The 18,628-nt window shown below is 31.0% G+C and overlaps 1 protein-coding gene across 3 annotated transcripts in view; it reads left to right on the top strand.

Moving 5' to 3' along the window:
- The window catches only part of POSH (SH3 domain containing ring finger posh), a 134,785-nt gene that overhangs the window by 81,599 nt on the left and 34,558 nt on the right, over window positions 1-18,628 (top strand). For all 3 annotated transcript variants that reach the window (XM_085823402.1, XM_085823401.1, XM_085823404.1), the window contains exons 13-14: window positions 7,457-7,614; window positions 14,069-14,206. In XM_085823402.1, coding sequence (XP_085679528.1) covers window positions 7,457-7,614; window positions 14,069-14,206 — 296 coding nt within the window. The remainder of the gene's footprint in view (window positions 1-7,456; window positions 7,615-14,068; window positions 14,207-18,628) is intronic.

Below are 18,628 nucleotides of genomic sequence, written 5' to 3'. Positions count from 1 at the left end.
AACCAAGATTAATTTTCAAAATTTTGCTTTTATATGATTATTTTTCAATTCCAATTTTCTGACAGCCTTTTTGTATGATCTATTTTTATTTTGAAAAAACTTTTAGAAAAAAATTATTGTATACTGTATATAGATTTGAAATATATAATTAAAAAATACACAATTTTGAACCTATTTTGATAAAAAAATTACACAGCGAGACGGTTAAAAGCATTGCAGATGAGCTAGCAACAGTTAAAATACAACATCAGTTACAGAAGCAAAGACATCACCAATAAGTTATGAGAAGATTTTTCTGTGACTCAGACATAACTTCGAAAATGTTTTGCTTTTTGTAGTCAGTCTGAAAAATCTCTTGGCTCCTCAAAGGAGGGTGCAAGTAAGCTTCATTCATTTATTGAAAGGTGCATTTAAATCAAGCAACATTTAATTTCTTTTAGACCAATATCTCCAACAGCAGAAATAGAGACTTATTGTGAGGTAATTGACTTATTTACCTTTCTAAGTCTTGTATATGTATGTTCAAAAGATTTGGTTGTATTTTATTTACATTTCATTTAAAGTAGCTTTCTTTCTGATTTTATTTAACCAGTCGTGGATGTGTGGCATCTATCCATATAGTTACATTAAACACTTTTATTAGTTATAAAGTTTTTTTTTTTTAATATTTTATGTATACGAGGGTTGGGGCAAAAGTCATGGCAACTATTTTTTTCTTATAGATATGTGAATGGATCACAAAACGTATATGTTTTTTAAATCTTGAAATAAAATTGAAAATTGTTTGAGGGGATGTTGCGAACACTGGCCATTCTTACTGAAAGCTTTAGCAAGCTGTTTGTCAAATTGAGATTTATGTATGAAGAAGACAGTTTAACCATCAAGTTTTTTTAGATAAACATGTTTAATGTTTTAGCTGCCTACACTATGGTGCTGCTGTAACTATGGTACTTGCTTTGATACAAAGTATTAAATGAGTTGTGATTGTCGCACAAATGAGGAATCTAACACATGCACATAATTTATTTGAATAACAATACTTGACATGAAGAGTTAGGCTAGTACCTTTGTTATTTCATGCTTAAATGCAAGTGTTCAAAGTATTCCAGAGATAGAATGCCTGAACCGCTACCTAACTGCTAGTGTTATCATTTCGTAACATCCCAATGAACTTCAGGTTAAGTTCAGTTAAACCTAATTAATCAATATCATAAAAATTATGTAATCAATAACAATAATAGTTAATAATCAGTACTGCAATTAATGAAAATACTACATTAATATCACAGTAATAATTAAAAAGTTATAACTAATAATAGCAGGAATAATATATGGAGTTCTAAATGAAAATTTAAAAGTTTAATTTTCAGATTGTTCTGTTATATTTGCATATCTTCTACTCTGAAAGTTTCATTAGATACAAAAGTCATGTGGGTTTTTTTCACGATACCAGTTTTAAGTTTTACTCTGCACAATCATATCTTACTGTCATGCTTAGTATACATTTCTACAGTTCTGCCTAAGTTCCATGTACTTTTAGGCAACTTGTTATCTTCGGTCAAGACCACAACATTCACCTTAAGTGTTTTGACTTTTGGTGTTAGTTTGCAAATTTTAAGTTTAATAAATATTCCCTTTTCTTTAAATCATATTATTTTATCACATTATTTCTATTTGCATTTATGTTTTCATCATATATTATTAGTGGTAAAGAAATCAAATGTTCTGCAAGCTTTAGTTTGGTTTGTTTTGGTTTATTTGATTACCGTGAAGCACAAGAGGGCTATCTGCCTAAGATGAAGGATGCCTTTGTGGAGGACTTTCTAAGGAAAACTGGCTCGTATACACGTAACACATGGGGAAAACCACAAAAATGGGCATGCAGCCAGCCCATTCTCCAGGATTTGAACCCCCTGACAAAATGACGAACGTTTAGCAACTTTGCCACTCAGCTGCTGGTAAGCCATTTTCTTGCAAGGAGATACGGAGCAGTTAGCAGAGCTAATTCTTGTGGATTACTGTATACATAGGTGATCAGAGTTCTTTTTCTGAGAGAGATGACTTCTCAGTTATTTTCTTGGGGCTTGTTTTCATCACCCTCACTATACATTCATAGACTTCCCAGTTGGACTCCCTTTCAACGTTGAATTTTCGATTAATTCCAGCTTTCCTGAAACATTCAGCGACTTCATGATGGTTAATTTTCTTTCATATTTCCTTCAATCCTGGACCTTCCTTCAATCCTCTTGAAAGTTTTTGTGTTTCAGTAGGCTGTATAACATAGTCCACCTCTTTAAAGTGTAAGTAAAAATATTTATGTGTTTAGATTAAAAACTAATTCTAAATGAATAGCTTGTGTTACTTCACAGGTACATAATAAAATATAGTCCTTTTCCTTATTCTTTCTTGTAAACAAGGTTCCAGTGAAATTGATGTTAATGGCGTGAAATGGAGGAGATTCTTGTATGCGATCTGTTGGAAATGAAACTGTAACTTTCACTACAGGACAAATTTTGTACCTTATGCATATTAAGAATTTGTTCAAACAGATGTAACATTCTGCCTTCCTCTGAGAATCCAAAATGTGCTTTGTAGTTCAGCCAGTGTTTCAGCTATTCCTGAATGTAGAAGCTTATTGTGCGCATCCATAATTAAGAGTTTCTGCATACTTGATTCCTCCAGGTATTAACCATGTGTGTTTTTCTTTCATTGAAAATTGTTGTCTTCCCTTTATTCATATCAGTTCTTTTCATTTAGTTCTGAAACAAACTCTAAAAGCTGACATACCTTTGTTGTTATCACAGTTAAACTCGTCATTAAGCGGTTGAATTCTTTCTTCTTTACAATTCTTTATTCTTTGACTGCATGGTTTTCACCCTATAAATTTCTGCTTATGACAGTTCCAAGGTTAGGGGACCTCTCTTTCTTCTCACTGATTCTTCTTGCATTATATATAAATGTTTTAGCCAGCCTGTAACTCGATACAACCTCAAAAGTTTACTGCATTTTTCTATACTGAGAACTAGTTTTGGTATTAATGTGACAATTCATGTAAATTATCCTGTAGTTTTCTTCTGAATTTTCAAGTCTTCTGAATTAACTCAAATTTCCATGAAGTTATATGCAATCTGATAACATTAGGCCATGGAGGAATCTCCTCCAAAATCTCCTCTTTGTGAGCCTCTTTATTGGATAGCTTCAGCTCTGCTGCAGTCAAGTTGCTACTTCGCTCCCTTTGCTTTGCTGCACTACTAACTATATCATTATCTAAAATGCGATACTTTACATAAAATTGTGAGGTGCGTATTGTGCCCGTGATCATGTGTAATGAAGAATATATTTTCAATAATTAGTTCATATCCAGCAAACAAAAGTATATTCAATTCGGCCATGCCTGTCTACAAGTCTCTCCTTCGAGTTCATCTTTGCATCTACAAGTCTTTAACTGCGCAGTGGGGTTTCCAACTCTTTTACTAAATTAATTGTTGCATCCTGGACCAAACTTAAATCCAGACCTCTTAAAACTTATGCTTAAATTTCGAATTAACTGAATTCCATTTATTGCTGACATGCATTTCTTCAAATTAGCCTAGTATAGACTAATCATGGCATTGTAAGTTTTGTGTGGTTAGATGATTTTCCAGATAATATATCTCATATTCAACCAAAAACTCTATGAATAAATAGAGTCCTATTTAGTATTATTTCCAGTCCATTTCTTTTAGTTGCTGGAATAAAATTCCACTCTAAACAACATGCGGCTATGTATACAGATGCTTGTTTGATGTTAAACGAATAGACGTATGTTAACAATTTGTCAATCAGGAAATTGAGAGCTCCTGATTATTAAATCAAGAGCACTGAATAAGAAGCTTAGACTTTGAAAATGCAGAAGTAATTCTGCATGGCTTGAAAACTTGTGGGCTAATTCTGACTTCTAAACAAATACACTGCGCCCCTCTCCCCCAAAAAAAAGAAGAAGAAGAAGGGGGGACAGTTCTGTATCTCCCGTTCTACAGTGCTGATCGACAAAATTCAAGTTGCATTTTTCATGTCTCGAAAGTGCCACTTAGGATATATTAGATTTATATATACCATTGTTCTAACATAGGTATTTTGTGGGTTTTTTTTTTATTTTTTATTTTTTTAAATAACATACCATTTATTTTCCATATTTCGAATCTACAACTCAAATTATGGTAAAAGTTTACGATTGGATGCCTTTTGTTTTTTGGCGATTCTTGTTTGACACCAGGAAGGCACAATTTCAAGATGGTCGCTACATAAAACCAAAAAAGAAGTCAAAGAATTGCACAAACTCTGTGTCCATGTACACATCGATCTGTTTTCACTTAAAAGAAATCCCAGAATTGCACAAACTAAGCATAGTGCACTGCCTTAAAATTGTCCATGTACACATCAATCTATTTTCATTTTTAAAAAAATCAGGAAGCTAAAACAAAGTTAAAGCTATCATGGTGACCAAAAATGAGGTTTCATCTCCAAAATTCATTCTGCAATGGGGCCAAAACTATGCCTAGGTATTAAATTTTGTCAAATTTGGTGTGAAATTTATGGAGAAATTCAAAAACTTATCTTGTCGCAATTTTTTCAGATTATGCCAATAATAATTTACTTGGTGAATTTCTTAATATAGGGCCACCAATTTTCCTTTCCCTTCCATTATGCCGGAGCGGGAAAAAAGGCTTCTCGTTCTTACCTTTTTACATTGTTCAAGAACAAAAAAGAAGTCGCATCATTCTTACTTTCAGATAATTTTGGCAAAGTTTCTAAACCACATTTGATGTTTTTTTGCTTTCAACAAATATGCCAAATTTCAAAACGTGCCAATATATAGATTCACGTATATCTTCGGACAATTTGACTAAAAGCTTTGTAGATTATAATTAAAATTTTTTTTTAAATTTACAAAAATTATTTTAAAATACAAATTTTAAGAATAATTCATAAAACATGGGTGCATTTTATTTGGAATGAATCTGAATTTCAATATGTGAAAGGAAAAATCAAATAAGTTAAATAAAAAAAATTATGTTAATAAATACATATCAAATTCAATTAACATTGAGGAGCTAAAATTTTGAGAGCTAATTTTTTAAAAACTATTCGTGCAATTTTTACAAAACATGGTAGTTTGGTGAAGTTTGAGTCGTAGAATTGAAATACAGAAAAAAATTGGTATGTTATTTCAGAAAAAGTCCGATTTTGTGTCAAAATACCTATATTATAGTTCAACCGCCTCATCCGCGACCATGAGCGCAAACACGCATGCACCATTCGGACCAAATTATTCTGAAATAGGATGGAAGGGTGGGGACTTTCTTTCCTTCCAGCATAGCTCTTTCTGGAGAAGAAAAGACCTTTCACATCACAGCAAGTAATACTGCCCCTTTTTGATGAATCTAAGTGTTTTGGCAGAATGCCAACCAGGGTTGCGATTGAGACGGTCGAACTATAGAGCCATGCTATGCATAAATCTAATGCATATCCTAAGTTGTGCTTTCGAGATATGAAAAATGCAATTTGAATTTTGTCGATTGGCACTGTAGAACGGAAGATATAGAACTGTCCCCTTTTCTTCTTCCTTTTTTTGGGGGGAAGGGAGCGCAGTGTATTTGTTTAGAAGTCAGAATTAGCCCACAAGTTTTCAAGCCATGCAGAATTACTTCTGGATTTTCAAAGTCTAAGCTTCTTATTCAGTGCTCTTGATTTAACAATCAGGAGCTCTCAATTTCCTGATTGACAAATTGTTAACATACGTCTATTCGTTTAACATCAAACAAGCATCTGTATACATAGCCGCATGTTGTTTAGAGTGGAATTTTATTCCAGCAACTAAAAGAAATGGACTGGAAATAATACTAAATAGGACTCTATTTATTCATAGAGTTTTTGGTTGAATATGAGATATATTATCTGGAAAATCATCTAACCACACAAAACTTACAATGCCATGATTAGTCTATACTAGGCTAATTTGAAGAAATGCATGTCAGCAATAAATGGAATTCAGTTAATTCGAAATTTAAGCATAAGTTTTAAGAGGTCTGGATTTAAGTTTGGTCCAGGATGCAACAATTAATTTAGTAAAAGAGTTGGAAACCCCACTGCGCAGTTAAAGACTTGTAGATGCAAAGATGAACTCGAAGGAGAGACTTGTAGACAGGCATGGCCGAATTGAATATACTTTTGTTTGCTGGATATGAACTAATTATTGAAAATATATTCTTCATTACACATGATCACGGGCACAATACGCACCTCACAATTTTATGTAAAGTATCGCATTTTAGATAATGGTATAGTTAGTAGCACAAGAAAGCAAACGGAGGGAAGTAGCAACTTGACTGCAACAGAGCTGAAGCTAAAGGTGCACAATTATCCAATAAAGAGGCTCACAAAGAGGAGATTTTGGTTTAGGTTAGAAAGGTTTCAATTCTCAAAATTGTGAGTTTAGGTTCTGAATTAGTTATATTATCAGCGATCTGCAAGCGATGCAAGATGGATTGATCTAGAAATTATGCAGTCCAGAAATGTTATGATTTTTAGAATAGAGAAGAGGAATTGCATATGTTTGTGTAATGAGAACAGTCTTAGAAGTAATGAATTTTATAGAGACAGTTGATGACGTAGGTGAAGAAACATGGCATTTCATTATTATAATGAAATAGGCATAGCTGTATTATGGCACAGAACGTAGATCCACAATAAAGAGTAAACTTGGAAGATTAAATATTCATCTTTATTTCAATTGACATCTGTGGTCACAAATTCACTTGACATTCTAACTGTGCCTATTTAAGAACATTTACATTTTTGATATTGTTGCAATAGGAAGAAAAGCAGCATGCCAGTTTCTAAACAATAAGAGAACTAGAAGCAAAAGTGCACATTTATCCAATATGGCAGCCTATTAAGAAAAAGATTTCGGTACTCGAAATTTTGAATTCAAGTTCCGAATTAGTTACATCATCAGGGTTGTGTTAAGTCACATGTAAGGCTTGGTCTAGAAATGACATATTCGGGAGAAATTTTGATGCATTGCAGATGCTAGGAGGGGACATGTGAAAATTAAAAGAGCTATTGCTTATTAAATTAGTAATTTATTAGAGATTTATTTTCTTATTTTATACTTTATATATATATATTATTTAGTATTCCCAAATTCAATTATTACTACAGTGTTTTCAAGAAAAAATTTGGAAAATATTGCAGATATAGCAAAGATCTAAAGAAATGTATGAAATGAATATTTAATATAATGAAAAAAACTCTTTTGTAGAATTAATTCGAATATTTATCATTTACTTGTGTGTTGTCTGCTCTTGTGTCATGTTTGTGATATATTTCGTATACTATGTAATACAAAAATTTTTAAATATATAATTAATTTTTAAAGCTTTTAAAATTTTTGCTAATATTTTTTCTCTCAAAGCACAAAGAAAAGAAAGAAAAAGAAATTGTGAGTTTGATGAAACGGCTGACGAAACGGAAATCAAAATCTCCCCCACCTTCAGATTACTCTTGCGATAATCCATCATTTGTGGATGGGACATCATCATCTCAGCAGTCTCTGTCAGCTGTTCACGTTAGGTAAGTCTTATAAATTTATTAGTACTACATATAGTAGTGTCTCATATCTGAGGGCAATTAATTACAAGACCTGGTGGATTATCTGAGACACTGATGAAACTAAAATACATGTAATAGGACATCCAGGTAACATACATATTAGGTACTTCAAAAAGGAGCAGATTTCATTTGCTTGCAGAATTATTTTTTATAAAATACCTTGCCCATCTCCAGCATTTTCGCCACCCTAAATGATCCATATACTTAATTCACAGTGAAACATATTACATGTTATTAGTTCAAAGCAGAACCTACCTTACACAGTCATTTGTGAAAATTGGAACCTTAGGCAGCTGCTTATGTCATGTTTGCTTGGAATTGCTGTATCATGCATCACCTGATATGGAAAAGATAAAAGTTTGCTGTATATTCTATGCATGTAATTTCTGTAAATTGACATAAATTTAAGCAATGTCAATTTTTGTATCTCAAGTGCTACTCAGCTAATGAGAATGCTCTGCTGCAACAACTCTTTTCAGAGTTCTGTTAATGTGATGACAATTATATGTGCAAAGTTTTTTCTTTAGTGATTTTGAAGACAAAAATATCTGAATGGCTCAGGATTGGTAATAAAAGGGTTCAAGATATAAATTCATCAACTTGTGTACTTTGATCAATCCAGGAGTAAGAAACAGTTGCATACAAGTAATCTAGATAATCTGTTTATTGCATTTTAACAGTAGAACATAATGTTCTTTTTCATATTTGTTAAAATAAAACAATTTTTTTGTGCTTCAAAAAGCAAAACTTTTATAAGCAATGAAAGTCTTGATATGCCCGATATTGTGAAAACTTATTGGTAAATTATGATTGGAGATGGTTAGAAAACATGACTATCAATGATGTTTAATTCCATTATTTAATTTTATTCTCAGAAATACTAGTTGTTTGTAGGGATAGTTGTCACTATGAAATATGTATTCCAAATTGACTTTTATTATTATATTAGCTTGTATTATTTTAAAGATTCTGTTGATATCAAATTAGCCAAATTTCAGAGAGGAAATATTCAGTGAGCTGTTACAGATATTCTCTACCTTACTTAAAAGATATTTTGTACATGGTTCTTACTTAAAAGATATTTTGTACATGGTTATCTTCTGTCTGCATACTTTTATCAGCCATTAAGTTCAAATTCTTCACTTTTATGTGTCCTGTTCTGTTTTATTTATACAATCCTAAGCATCAAATTTTGTTTATAAATGAATGGAATTTCTCTTCAGAAATAATATTCTGCTTATTTCTCTGGTATGTCAATTGTTTTTAATATATGAAGGTTATTGTTTTTATCAAAACAACAAAAGTACATCTATTAAAATGTAGAATTAATGAACAGAGTTCAGAAACAGGTTAGTAAGTCCTTGTTCAGTAAAGAATTGTTAAAAATAGACCATGGTCAGAATCCACCAAATGATACTTTTACAATGGAACTGAAATTTATTTGTCAGTCATTAAAGCAGAATAACTGCAATATGATTTTGACAAAATTTTGTATTTAAACATAACTTGAGGTGTAGAATTAATCTGGGAAAAGAATTGGCACATTGTTTCTGAAAATAACCAATTTTTTAAATAGAAAAATGTGTGCTAATGCAATATAAATCCAATATAAATATTATCCTACTAGAAAGCCCGGCAGTCATACGAAATGACCACTGTTTTAGATATTACAAATTGTAATTAAAATGATTTGTGCAAAGGTGTCTGCTAATTTAAACCGAATTACCCAGGGCAGGCGGCGAAGACGCCTCTGCCCCACGAGGTTCTACTTGCTTAATTGCTTAAAGTAGAACGCAATGAAGGAAACCACTGGCAGTACATTTCTTAAGAGTCATCACTAGCTCAATAAATAAAGGTGATTTAAATAATAAAATGTTAATTCACATGTCAAAGATCTCTTTGTACACAACATTTCTTGTGTAGATCTTTCCATCATTTTTAAGCTCACCTTGCAGAGGTGAGCTTAAAAATGATCATCAATTATTTTTTATTTTACGTTTGTTCTTTCACGAACTCTTGAACATGTGACGTAAAGTTGACTGTGTCCAAATGCAAGCTCAAGTAAAAAAATGCCAATACGCTTAAGCATTTGGCCCTGAGACTTATTGATGGTCATAGCAAAGGCAAGTTTTACAGGAAATTGTTTACATCTCAATTGAAACAGCAACCCTGTGCCGTGGCAACTTCACTCATTGGCTAGTACAGTTAGGCAAGCAATCAATAAACTATCAGTGACAGACACTTAAGCCGCATATAATAAAGACATTTATTTATTTCATTTTGTTTTTTCATCGTTGCCGGTTTTTGCCTGTTGCATATTTCTGAATTCTATTATATATAGATGTTAAATTTATTTATTAAATGTTAAATGCACATGCTCTTGTATTTTTAATTTTTCGGACTTAGCTTTCTCATAATATTCGTTATGCGCTGCACTGCACGGGGAATAAAACAATTTATAGCTATGCGAGCAACCAATAAACTATCGGCAACAAACATTTAAGCCACATATATATAAGAAATCATCCATTCGAAGTAGAAAAAACAAAAATTTTATTTTTATTTGCCAGTGCGAAACAAGAACCCCTCTCATTTCTCTATTTATTCCCATGTAATGGAGTTTTTTGCATTGTCTGTTAATAAAGTGGCTTCCAAACTTTTCTGATTCGCAGCACCTCTTTTCAATTAAAATTTTTCCATGATGCCCTACACTAGTGTTAAATGAATCTTGAATCCATGTAAACCAACAAAGTTTTCGTTTTGAAAGTATTTCTGAAACCAGATAATTAATTAGCTGTGATAAATGCATAAACATGGTTTTTACATCTTGAGAAAGGTAAGTTCATTTGATGTCAAAAATTGTTGCGATATTAAAAAGCAATCTTTGCTTGCATCTTCATTCATTTTTCTTCTCCACAGTTTTATTTATTTATTTTTTTTTAATAAAAGCTGGAATGAATTTTTTTCTTTTGATTTCAAAAGTTGCATGTTTTTTCCCTGCAGAGAGGGATTAAGGGAATTCAGCTTTTCAAAAACGTGCCATAACTATGCCAATTTTACTAAAAAATCAGCATCAGCAAAATCTTCTACATCTTTGTATCCTCTTTTAACCCGGCCACCGGTATATAATATATACCGGTTGTTTGTCAATTTTTTAACCTTGGAAAAAATTCTAATTTCTCTACACCAAAAGCTGTAATCACAAGTTTCTAGTGTTTCCTTTCGATTCTGATTGGCAGCACCACCCTATGAATTCTCAATATTTTGCAGTTATGAAATGAATATACTTCTTTCCAAGGTTTCATGTTTGAAGATTGATAAATTCTATTGGAGGGAAAGAAAAAATTCAAAATCTGTAACTATAAGATATACACATGCTGAACCTTTTATATTTACTGCATTTCAATCAAAGCTGATAATTAAAAGAAGATTACATATAAGTTTTTAATACCGGTATATAATATATACTGGCACCCCTACTGAGGGTACCTTGCCAATAGATGGCAGCACCAGGCTTCTCCCTCTCTACTGTGTGAGATGACAGCATTTCTTTACATTATAATAGTTTATGATGTAATAGTTTGTTTATGATTAATTTACAAGTTGTTTAGGATTCAGTATTATGTTCATGAAAGGATGGGGAGTTTACTGACCCTGCGCTAGGACTCAATACAATTATTGTTTCTTTTTATTCTTTTTTACTCAACGGGAGTTTCATTCATCTCTATTTAGCTAAAATTTTAACTTCAGCACTTCACCCTTTCCCAAGAGAAAGACTCATCGATTTCAAAATTGCCATCTGGTTTTAAATGTGGCATGTTAGTCCCCAAAAGACACCCGTTGCTTAGTGTTTTCCAAAATCCTAAAATCCAAAGAAATGAAAGGAGGTGATTGACAACTGATTTGTCATTCGAGAGTCATTTGCAGGAAAAGCGTCTTTTATTCTGTCCTTATGTACAGATATCATGCAAAAACATCGTTAAATTGCATTCGATAGCGGTCAGAATGGATATTTTCGTTGAAATATGTTGCCTGAAACTTTTCGCGATTCCTTTTTATTTCATACAAGGAAGTAAAAAAGGAGCTCTTACGGTCCTTGATAATCTAAAGTGTGTGTGTGGAGGGGATTCTTGGTATCATAGCATGAACCATGGTTTTTTTACATATTATCTAAAGCATAAAATATGACTTCAAAAATGCAACATACTTTCTCATCCGAGTCCTAGCGTTTTATTTTATTTTATTTTATTTTATTTATTTATTTATTTATTTTTATTTATTTATTTTTTTTTTTTTGGTTAATTTTTTGGCTGTTATATCTCCTTGTAATATTATACTATTTCAGTTACAGCATGATATGATTTATGCATGCATTCATATTTACTAATTTTTTTTATAAAATAATAATATTGAATTTAAATCAAGTTCAAAAGCTTTTTACCCTTATTTTACATAAATATGTTCAGCCGGGTTGCATCATCAAAGTGCCTAAAAACATAAATTTAATTTTTAAAATTTTAAATTTCTCCCAAAATTTAAAAAATTTTCGTCTTCAGACTTATATAACTATATTGAAGCGCCCATCTCTACATATGCACATCAAAAAAGCGCAAAATTAATTTTAAAAACAAAAATTAATATTTGGCAGCTACCTGTGGAAAAAAAATGTCTTAGAGGGGCGCCAGTATAAAATATATACAGTCAAAAGTGGTTAATTCGGAAACCCATAATCCGGACCTCAAAGCTACAAACTTTCTGTGCATACGTCGCGTTGACGCATGCGCACAGGCGTTTACGCATGCATGTAAGACCTTTACGACTGCGCATATGGCGTTTAATGTCTAACGGACAGTATAAGCTAAAATTATCTAATTATCTATTTCAGTTAATGTTGTAGATTGCGTTGTTCCTTAATCTTCGAATTGGATCCGGCTTATTATTTTTTGCAGAATGTTAGAGCAATTTTATAAAAGTAGGCTTGAACTTTCGATTATGTCAAATAGAATTTCCGATGCTGGAGCTGCTAAATGATCTATCTACAAAGCGAAAGTATGTTTTGATGTCCATCAAACAAAAAGTGGAATTGCTGCAAAAAATGGATAAAGGCATATCCTTTGTTTCTCTAACCATTCCAAAATTTGTTTATCAATTTCACGCTGCTCTGTGGTGGGGGGGAGCGTCAAAGCGTGCAATGAATTGGAAGCTGATCTCTCAGCACTATCCTTATCTTCAGGACAGATGTTTTTATTTTATTTGGCTTATAATTCCTTATTAAATGTAGTATTTCATCTCGATATACTCCTTTGATGTGATTTAAATCAAATTCCTCATCATTATAATTTGCTTCCGATAGTGAAGAAAGTGACACAGAAGTTATTGAAAACGAAAAAATTTCGATTGGCAAATTAGTCTGTATTCTCGACACAGCAATTATAACACTTGAACAGCGGAACTTTGTAACTGAACAAGAAATTATGTCTGTTTATAGAATTAAAAAGAAAGTATTATCACATAAAACGAAGCAACTTAAACAACTTACATTGAAAGAAATGTTTAATAAAGTAAACAAATAAATATTAAGTTTTTTTTTTTTTTTTTTTTTTTTTTTTTTTTTTTTTTTTTTTGTAAATTTTGATACCCTTTAGATCATAATTGCTCTTTATTTCATGAATTACGGTTTCATATTTTTAATTTTATAATTTCTGCATGCCATCTTACCAGATTCAAACTGATGATCTGTAATCCGGAATCGCCGAAGTCACGACGAGTCCGGATTAACGACTTTTGACCATACTGGCTCTTAAAATTTCGGATTTCACTCTAGATATTTTTTTAAGTCTGAATTTTGTGTCCTTAGGGTCCATAAGTTATTGTTCATGCAAAATGTTACCACAATTTAAATTATTTTATGTACTGTCCCTCAAAGGGTTAAGGAAAATAAAAGTTTCTTATCGAAATTTGAAGGTACATGATAAAACTATATCACAAGAGAGCAACTGTACACTACTATAGTACAACAAAGAACATTTTTTGGCTCCCATATCCTAATAGATTTTTTTAAAAAGCCTTGCTTTTAGAGAACCACTGTGTTAATGGATAAATGTTAATAAAAGTATATCTGAAATTTTCTATGCGATATCATAGTTCATTAACTTTTACTATTTGTTTCTGATTTCACTTAATGAAAGTGGTTCTTATGGTTAAGAAGTGAGGTGCTTTTTATTGAAAGTATTTTTAAGGTAAATAAAGTGTATACTGTGGAATTCATTAAAGCTTTTACAATTTTAAATGCAAATCTATTGTGTTTTTCTATTTGTGGTTACATCTGTGTATATAAATCAGTATGTATTATTTTCTAAAAAAACTGGAAAAAAATATAATGTATCGGCAACTCTCTTGAATTTTTTGGTTGTAGATCAACCTCATGTCCAAGTGAAGCATTGGGCAGCCAAAATGTCAGCCATAAAAAGACAGGATCTCTTGATGGCTCAAATGGAGAAGTTCCAAAGTCATCTTCTAGACCGAAGCAACCTGCACCTTTAGTGCGTGAAAGGTAAATTTTATATGACTGAGAACAATCTTTTTCCCTAAATTAATATAAATAACTTCATGATTCACACATAATCTTCAGAAACTTCTTTCTTAAGAATATAAAAGTTTTCAAGCTTTATACATATAATTTCACAGAGGACTTTTTTTTAGAAATTTCTTTGCTAAGTTTCGTGTTTTCTGAAGCATTCATTCTAATAGAACCTAAATGTAATACATTCCCCCCATTGTTTGAGTTAATTGTTTAAGTAGTATTTGGCAGTCAACTGTAAAAAAAATTAAATCATCCTAAATCTTTTTTTTCCCCCATCTTGAAATCATATTCAATTGCTTTATCATTGATTTTTATTTTTTAAAAGTTTTTCATCAAATATTCTCCCCCCCCCCACCCATCAATTTGAATTGACATTGATTTTAGTCATAAATGTGTATTTGTGAATAAAAAGCAGTCTTACTGGACCTTGCATAGTGCTTTCTTCTAGGGATTGTAAATTTACTGACTTTTTCACTATCAATAGTTTGGTAAAATTATTAATTAAAACCAGTTTATTGGTTATTTACTAATATCCTCCCCTAACATTAGGTTGGAAAGACTAAGTAATACAAAATATAGATATTTTGTTAAAATTAATCAGGCATTACACAGTATATAGATGAGAATAAACTGTATTCTGAATATAAAATATAATGCATACATAAAAGGGAACTGAAAACAATCTATGATATGTTGATACAGCATTTCTCAGTCCGTGATCCACTGACCAAAAGTGGTCCTCAAAACCTCTCCTTGTAGTCCTGCTGTATTTCCAAAAAAGATAAAAAGCAAAATTTGTATTAACTGCATATATTGCAATATAGTTGCAAATCTTTGAAAATTATGCAAAGCATTCGTCTGTCACTTCTTTTTCTCAAGGTTCACACTTTGTGAAGCATATTATTGCTCACCGTGCTAAGGACTTCCCACCATTGTCTTAGCAATAAAAGAGGAATTTAAAGTACTAAGACTACTGTTATCTTTATCAATATGCATCCAAACATGAAACAACTATGCAAGAATCAGCAGGCTAATCCATTTCAATAATGTCTATGTCATTTTTTATTTAATTTTTAGTTAATAAGGTATAGAGTCTTTAGGTTTGTCAAAGCAGAAAACATGAAAAATATCCAGTGCCACCTCTGAGTGCTACCCAGACATACTTCCAGTTACACCACAAAAGTATGCAATAAGGTGGGAGAAAATACCTTACGAAGTTAAATTATCTAAACTCTAAAAGGCCTTTAGTTATTAAAATCAATATAATTTTTCTCCTGATAGCTTAATTACTTAATACCAGTATTAAATCGAATGATTTTTAATTAATTGTAATTTTAAACTATAAGTATACTGGTAGTAGCATATGCTAAAAAAAAGTTGCTTTCTAAGATGACAAGAGTAAGGTGGTGCATAAAACATTCTAAGGTGCTACTTTGGTAGACGGTTGCACGGATTTTGGCGATTTATTTTTTTTTTTTCCCCTTGGCAAACAATACGACTTATGGTAAACACATTGCTGGACAAGTTATTTATGGTAACTAATACTTTGTTGTCATTTTATTTTTTTTTAAATGTGTTTTATTATGCATAAATTCCACATTTTAAATATTATTTATGGCTTCTAAATATTTAAAATCAATTTAATTTTGCATTTTTATTTGAAATAAAGCTTTTATTGTTTATGATATTTTATATAATTTTATGTTCTACATGATGTAATCAGTGACATCACCTTACTTTAAAAGAAATTGGTTTTAGTATCTATAAATTTAATCTAATGTTTTAAACATTATTTATGGCTATTAAATATTAAAATACAATTTAATTTTGTAATTTTTTTTAAATGATTTTATTTTGTATGATTATTTAAATAATTTTAATTCTATGCGTGCTGTAATCAGCTCCCTGATTGGTTATAGAATATTTGTGCATTAACAAGCTCTAATCAGCTCCTAATTGGTTTCTGAATATTTGTGCATTACCGCATCATTTTAAAATTTTATTATTTATCTCTTCGAATTCCTTAGATTTCAGGAAACTTTTAATTACTGTCCTTGATATTACATTTTTCAAATTTTTTTCTTTAATATCTAAATGTTTTTTTTTTTTTTTTTTTTTTTTTTGTGTGTGTGTGTGGTGCTTATCAATACATGACAGGTTAAATTCTCAAAAAAATGTAAGCACATCTTTTTCTTTTACTTTAGAATTGTATACTTCAATTTTTTATTTAAAAAAATTAATACACTGTTTTCAAAAATTGCCGAGATTTTTATTGCTACATATGTTTTAATGTTAACTAGTTATATCCTATAAAACTTATTTTAAAGTATTTTAATTCTTTTAAACGTTGGTATGATGTTTTTAATTCGATATTCAATTTAAGTAATATTTTAATCCAATTAAATGTTGGCACAATGTTTTTATAGTGGTGTTTTTATTCTATTTCTTTGCTATATGAAAGTAATAGTTTAACCCTTTATCGGGCATAGGCCATTTATTTTCAAAATTCATATTCTAAGCAACTATTAGGGAAAAGTAGCTCGTTTATGACCAAAAATACTATTTTTGGAATTCTGTTGTTGTTGTTGTTTATAATAGGGGTGGTAACATATTTACCACCGCCCGGTATAAGCAATGGCATTTTACTGAGTTGTGCAAAAGAAAAAAAAATCATAATTACAAAAATATCACAAATACATGTATTTTTGATGAAAAATATTTATTCTTGATTATTTAAATATACATATAATATAAAATCGATGATTAATATAAAATTGATTATAGATATAAATATAACCAAATGCACTACTTCTACTGATTTTAATTTTAATTTTTATTTATAACATGAAGCAGCACAGAATGATACATGACATGTTGAACATAACACCTCGGTATGTTTCTGATTTACATTTGTGCTGCAATATTTGCACCTTCTGTGACTTTCTCCTCTGACTGGTATGTGTGTTCTAACATTAGTTGTTCGGATCTTGACCCTTGGAATAGCATTTTCCTTTTTTGCTGATACCCAGTTTGATTGCAGTTTTCGTTTTTTACTAGAGAAGCCTCCAATTAGGCTGCGAGCTACTCTCAACCTAAATTCAAGTCTTTTTCCTAGTGTAAAGTTCAGACTGATATAGGTAACCAATTGATGCGTTTGATCTAGCCCAAATCTTATAAACTCTTTTTACAGGCTTCCCTGGCATATATTGCTTCATTGTGGACCTTCCTTTGAATTTTACCATTTTTTCATCAATAGATTGAAGTCTGAATATTTTTCTTGAATTTTTATCTAAATGGGTGATCAAAAAACGCATTTACTGTAATTTGTCAAATTTTGGCTCATTTCAGGGGACAGCCTTTTTGCCATTGATATGCAAATTTGAAAGGATATTTTTTTAATCTCTTTGCTGGCATAATTGACGAGATTTTTTGATTATTGAAAAAAGAGTCAGAAGACCAGTACAAATCTAAGGTAATTTATTCATCCCCTTCATAATTATGATTTCCCAAAAAGCCTGCAGTTCTTGCGTGAGGGAGTCCTTTTTCGGAATCTTCAGGATCTAAAGCCAGTGCAAAATAATGCTCTACAGCTTCCTCGGTGATTAATTTTTTTTTTTTTTCCTTCAATTTGTTTACCTAAAATAATATTCGTTACATTTAATTAGTTACTTATTTTTTGAAATCTCTTGAACATACTGATCAAAATATTACCTTTATAGCATTCTAAAGTAATATTTTAATTCTAATTTCTAAATACATAAATATTTATGTAATCGTAAATAAACGCTAAAATATTTTCCATAATATTTATAATAATTAATATTAGAAATAATTAATTATTGAAATGCTAATATAAAAGTATTAGATATACAAAGAAATCATGTACCATGCCAAACAAAATGCTATTTCTAAAGTGAAACATATTAGTAAAACTGTGTTTCTATCAGACAGTGGTAAATTATTTACCACCACTAAAATCACTAAGTATGCCGTGGTAAATAATTTACCACCAAATTCAAAGATGTATAAAACAAAATATTTCGCTGTAATTTTTTAAACGCCTAATGCAATTTAGGTATCAAACCTTTAAGATACAAAATGTATGAATATATAGCTTTTAACGTATTTTTATATATCATTACACAATAAAATTAGAAAAGAGTACGTGCTTACCCTCTCCATTTTGCTTGAAAACTGGATGAATGCAGAAATGTTGCGGTTTACGTGGCCTCTACAGCCATCTATTACAGAAAATGTGAAGCTCTGGTTCCAGAGGAAAATTCCTGATATCGGGCGTTGGTAAATAATTTCCCGTATGCTGCTAGAAAACAAATTGCTTAGTGGTAAGATATTTACCACCGCCTGTTAAAGGGTTAACCTGAGGGTAAGTTG

Source organism: Stegodyphus dumicola, chromosome 9 (genome assembly GCF_044657685.1).
Source record: "Stegodyphus dumicola isolate Sdum_Otavi_A_Nest chromosome 9, ASM4465768v1".
NCBI classification, from domain to species: Eukaryota; Metazoa; Arthropoda; class Arachnida; order Araneae; family Eresidae; genus Stegodyphus; species Stegodyphus dumicola.
Note: the sequence above shows the minus strand (reverse complement) of the source record. Positions and strands in the feature narration are given on the sequence as shown.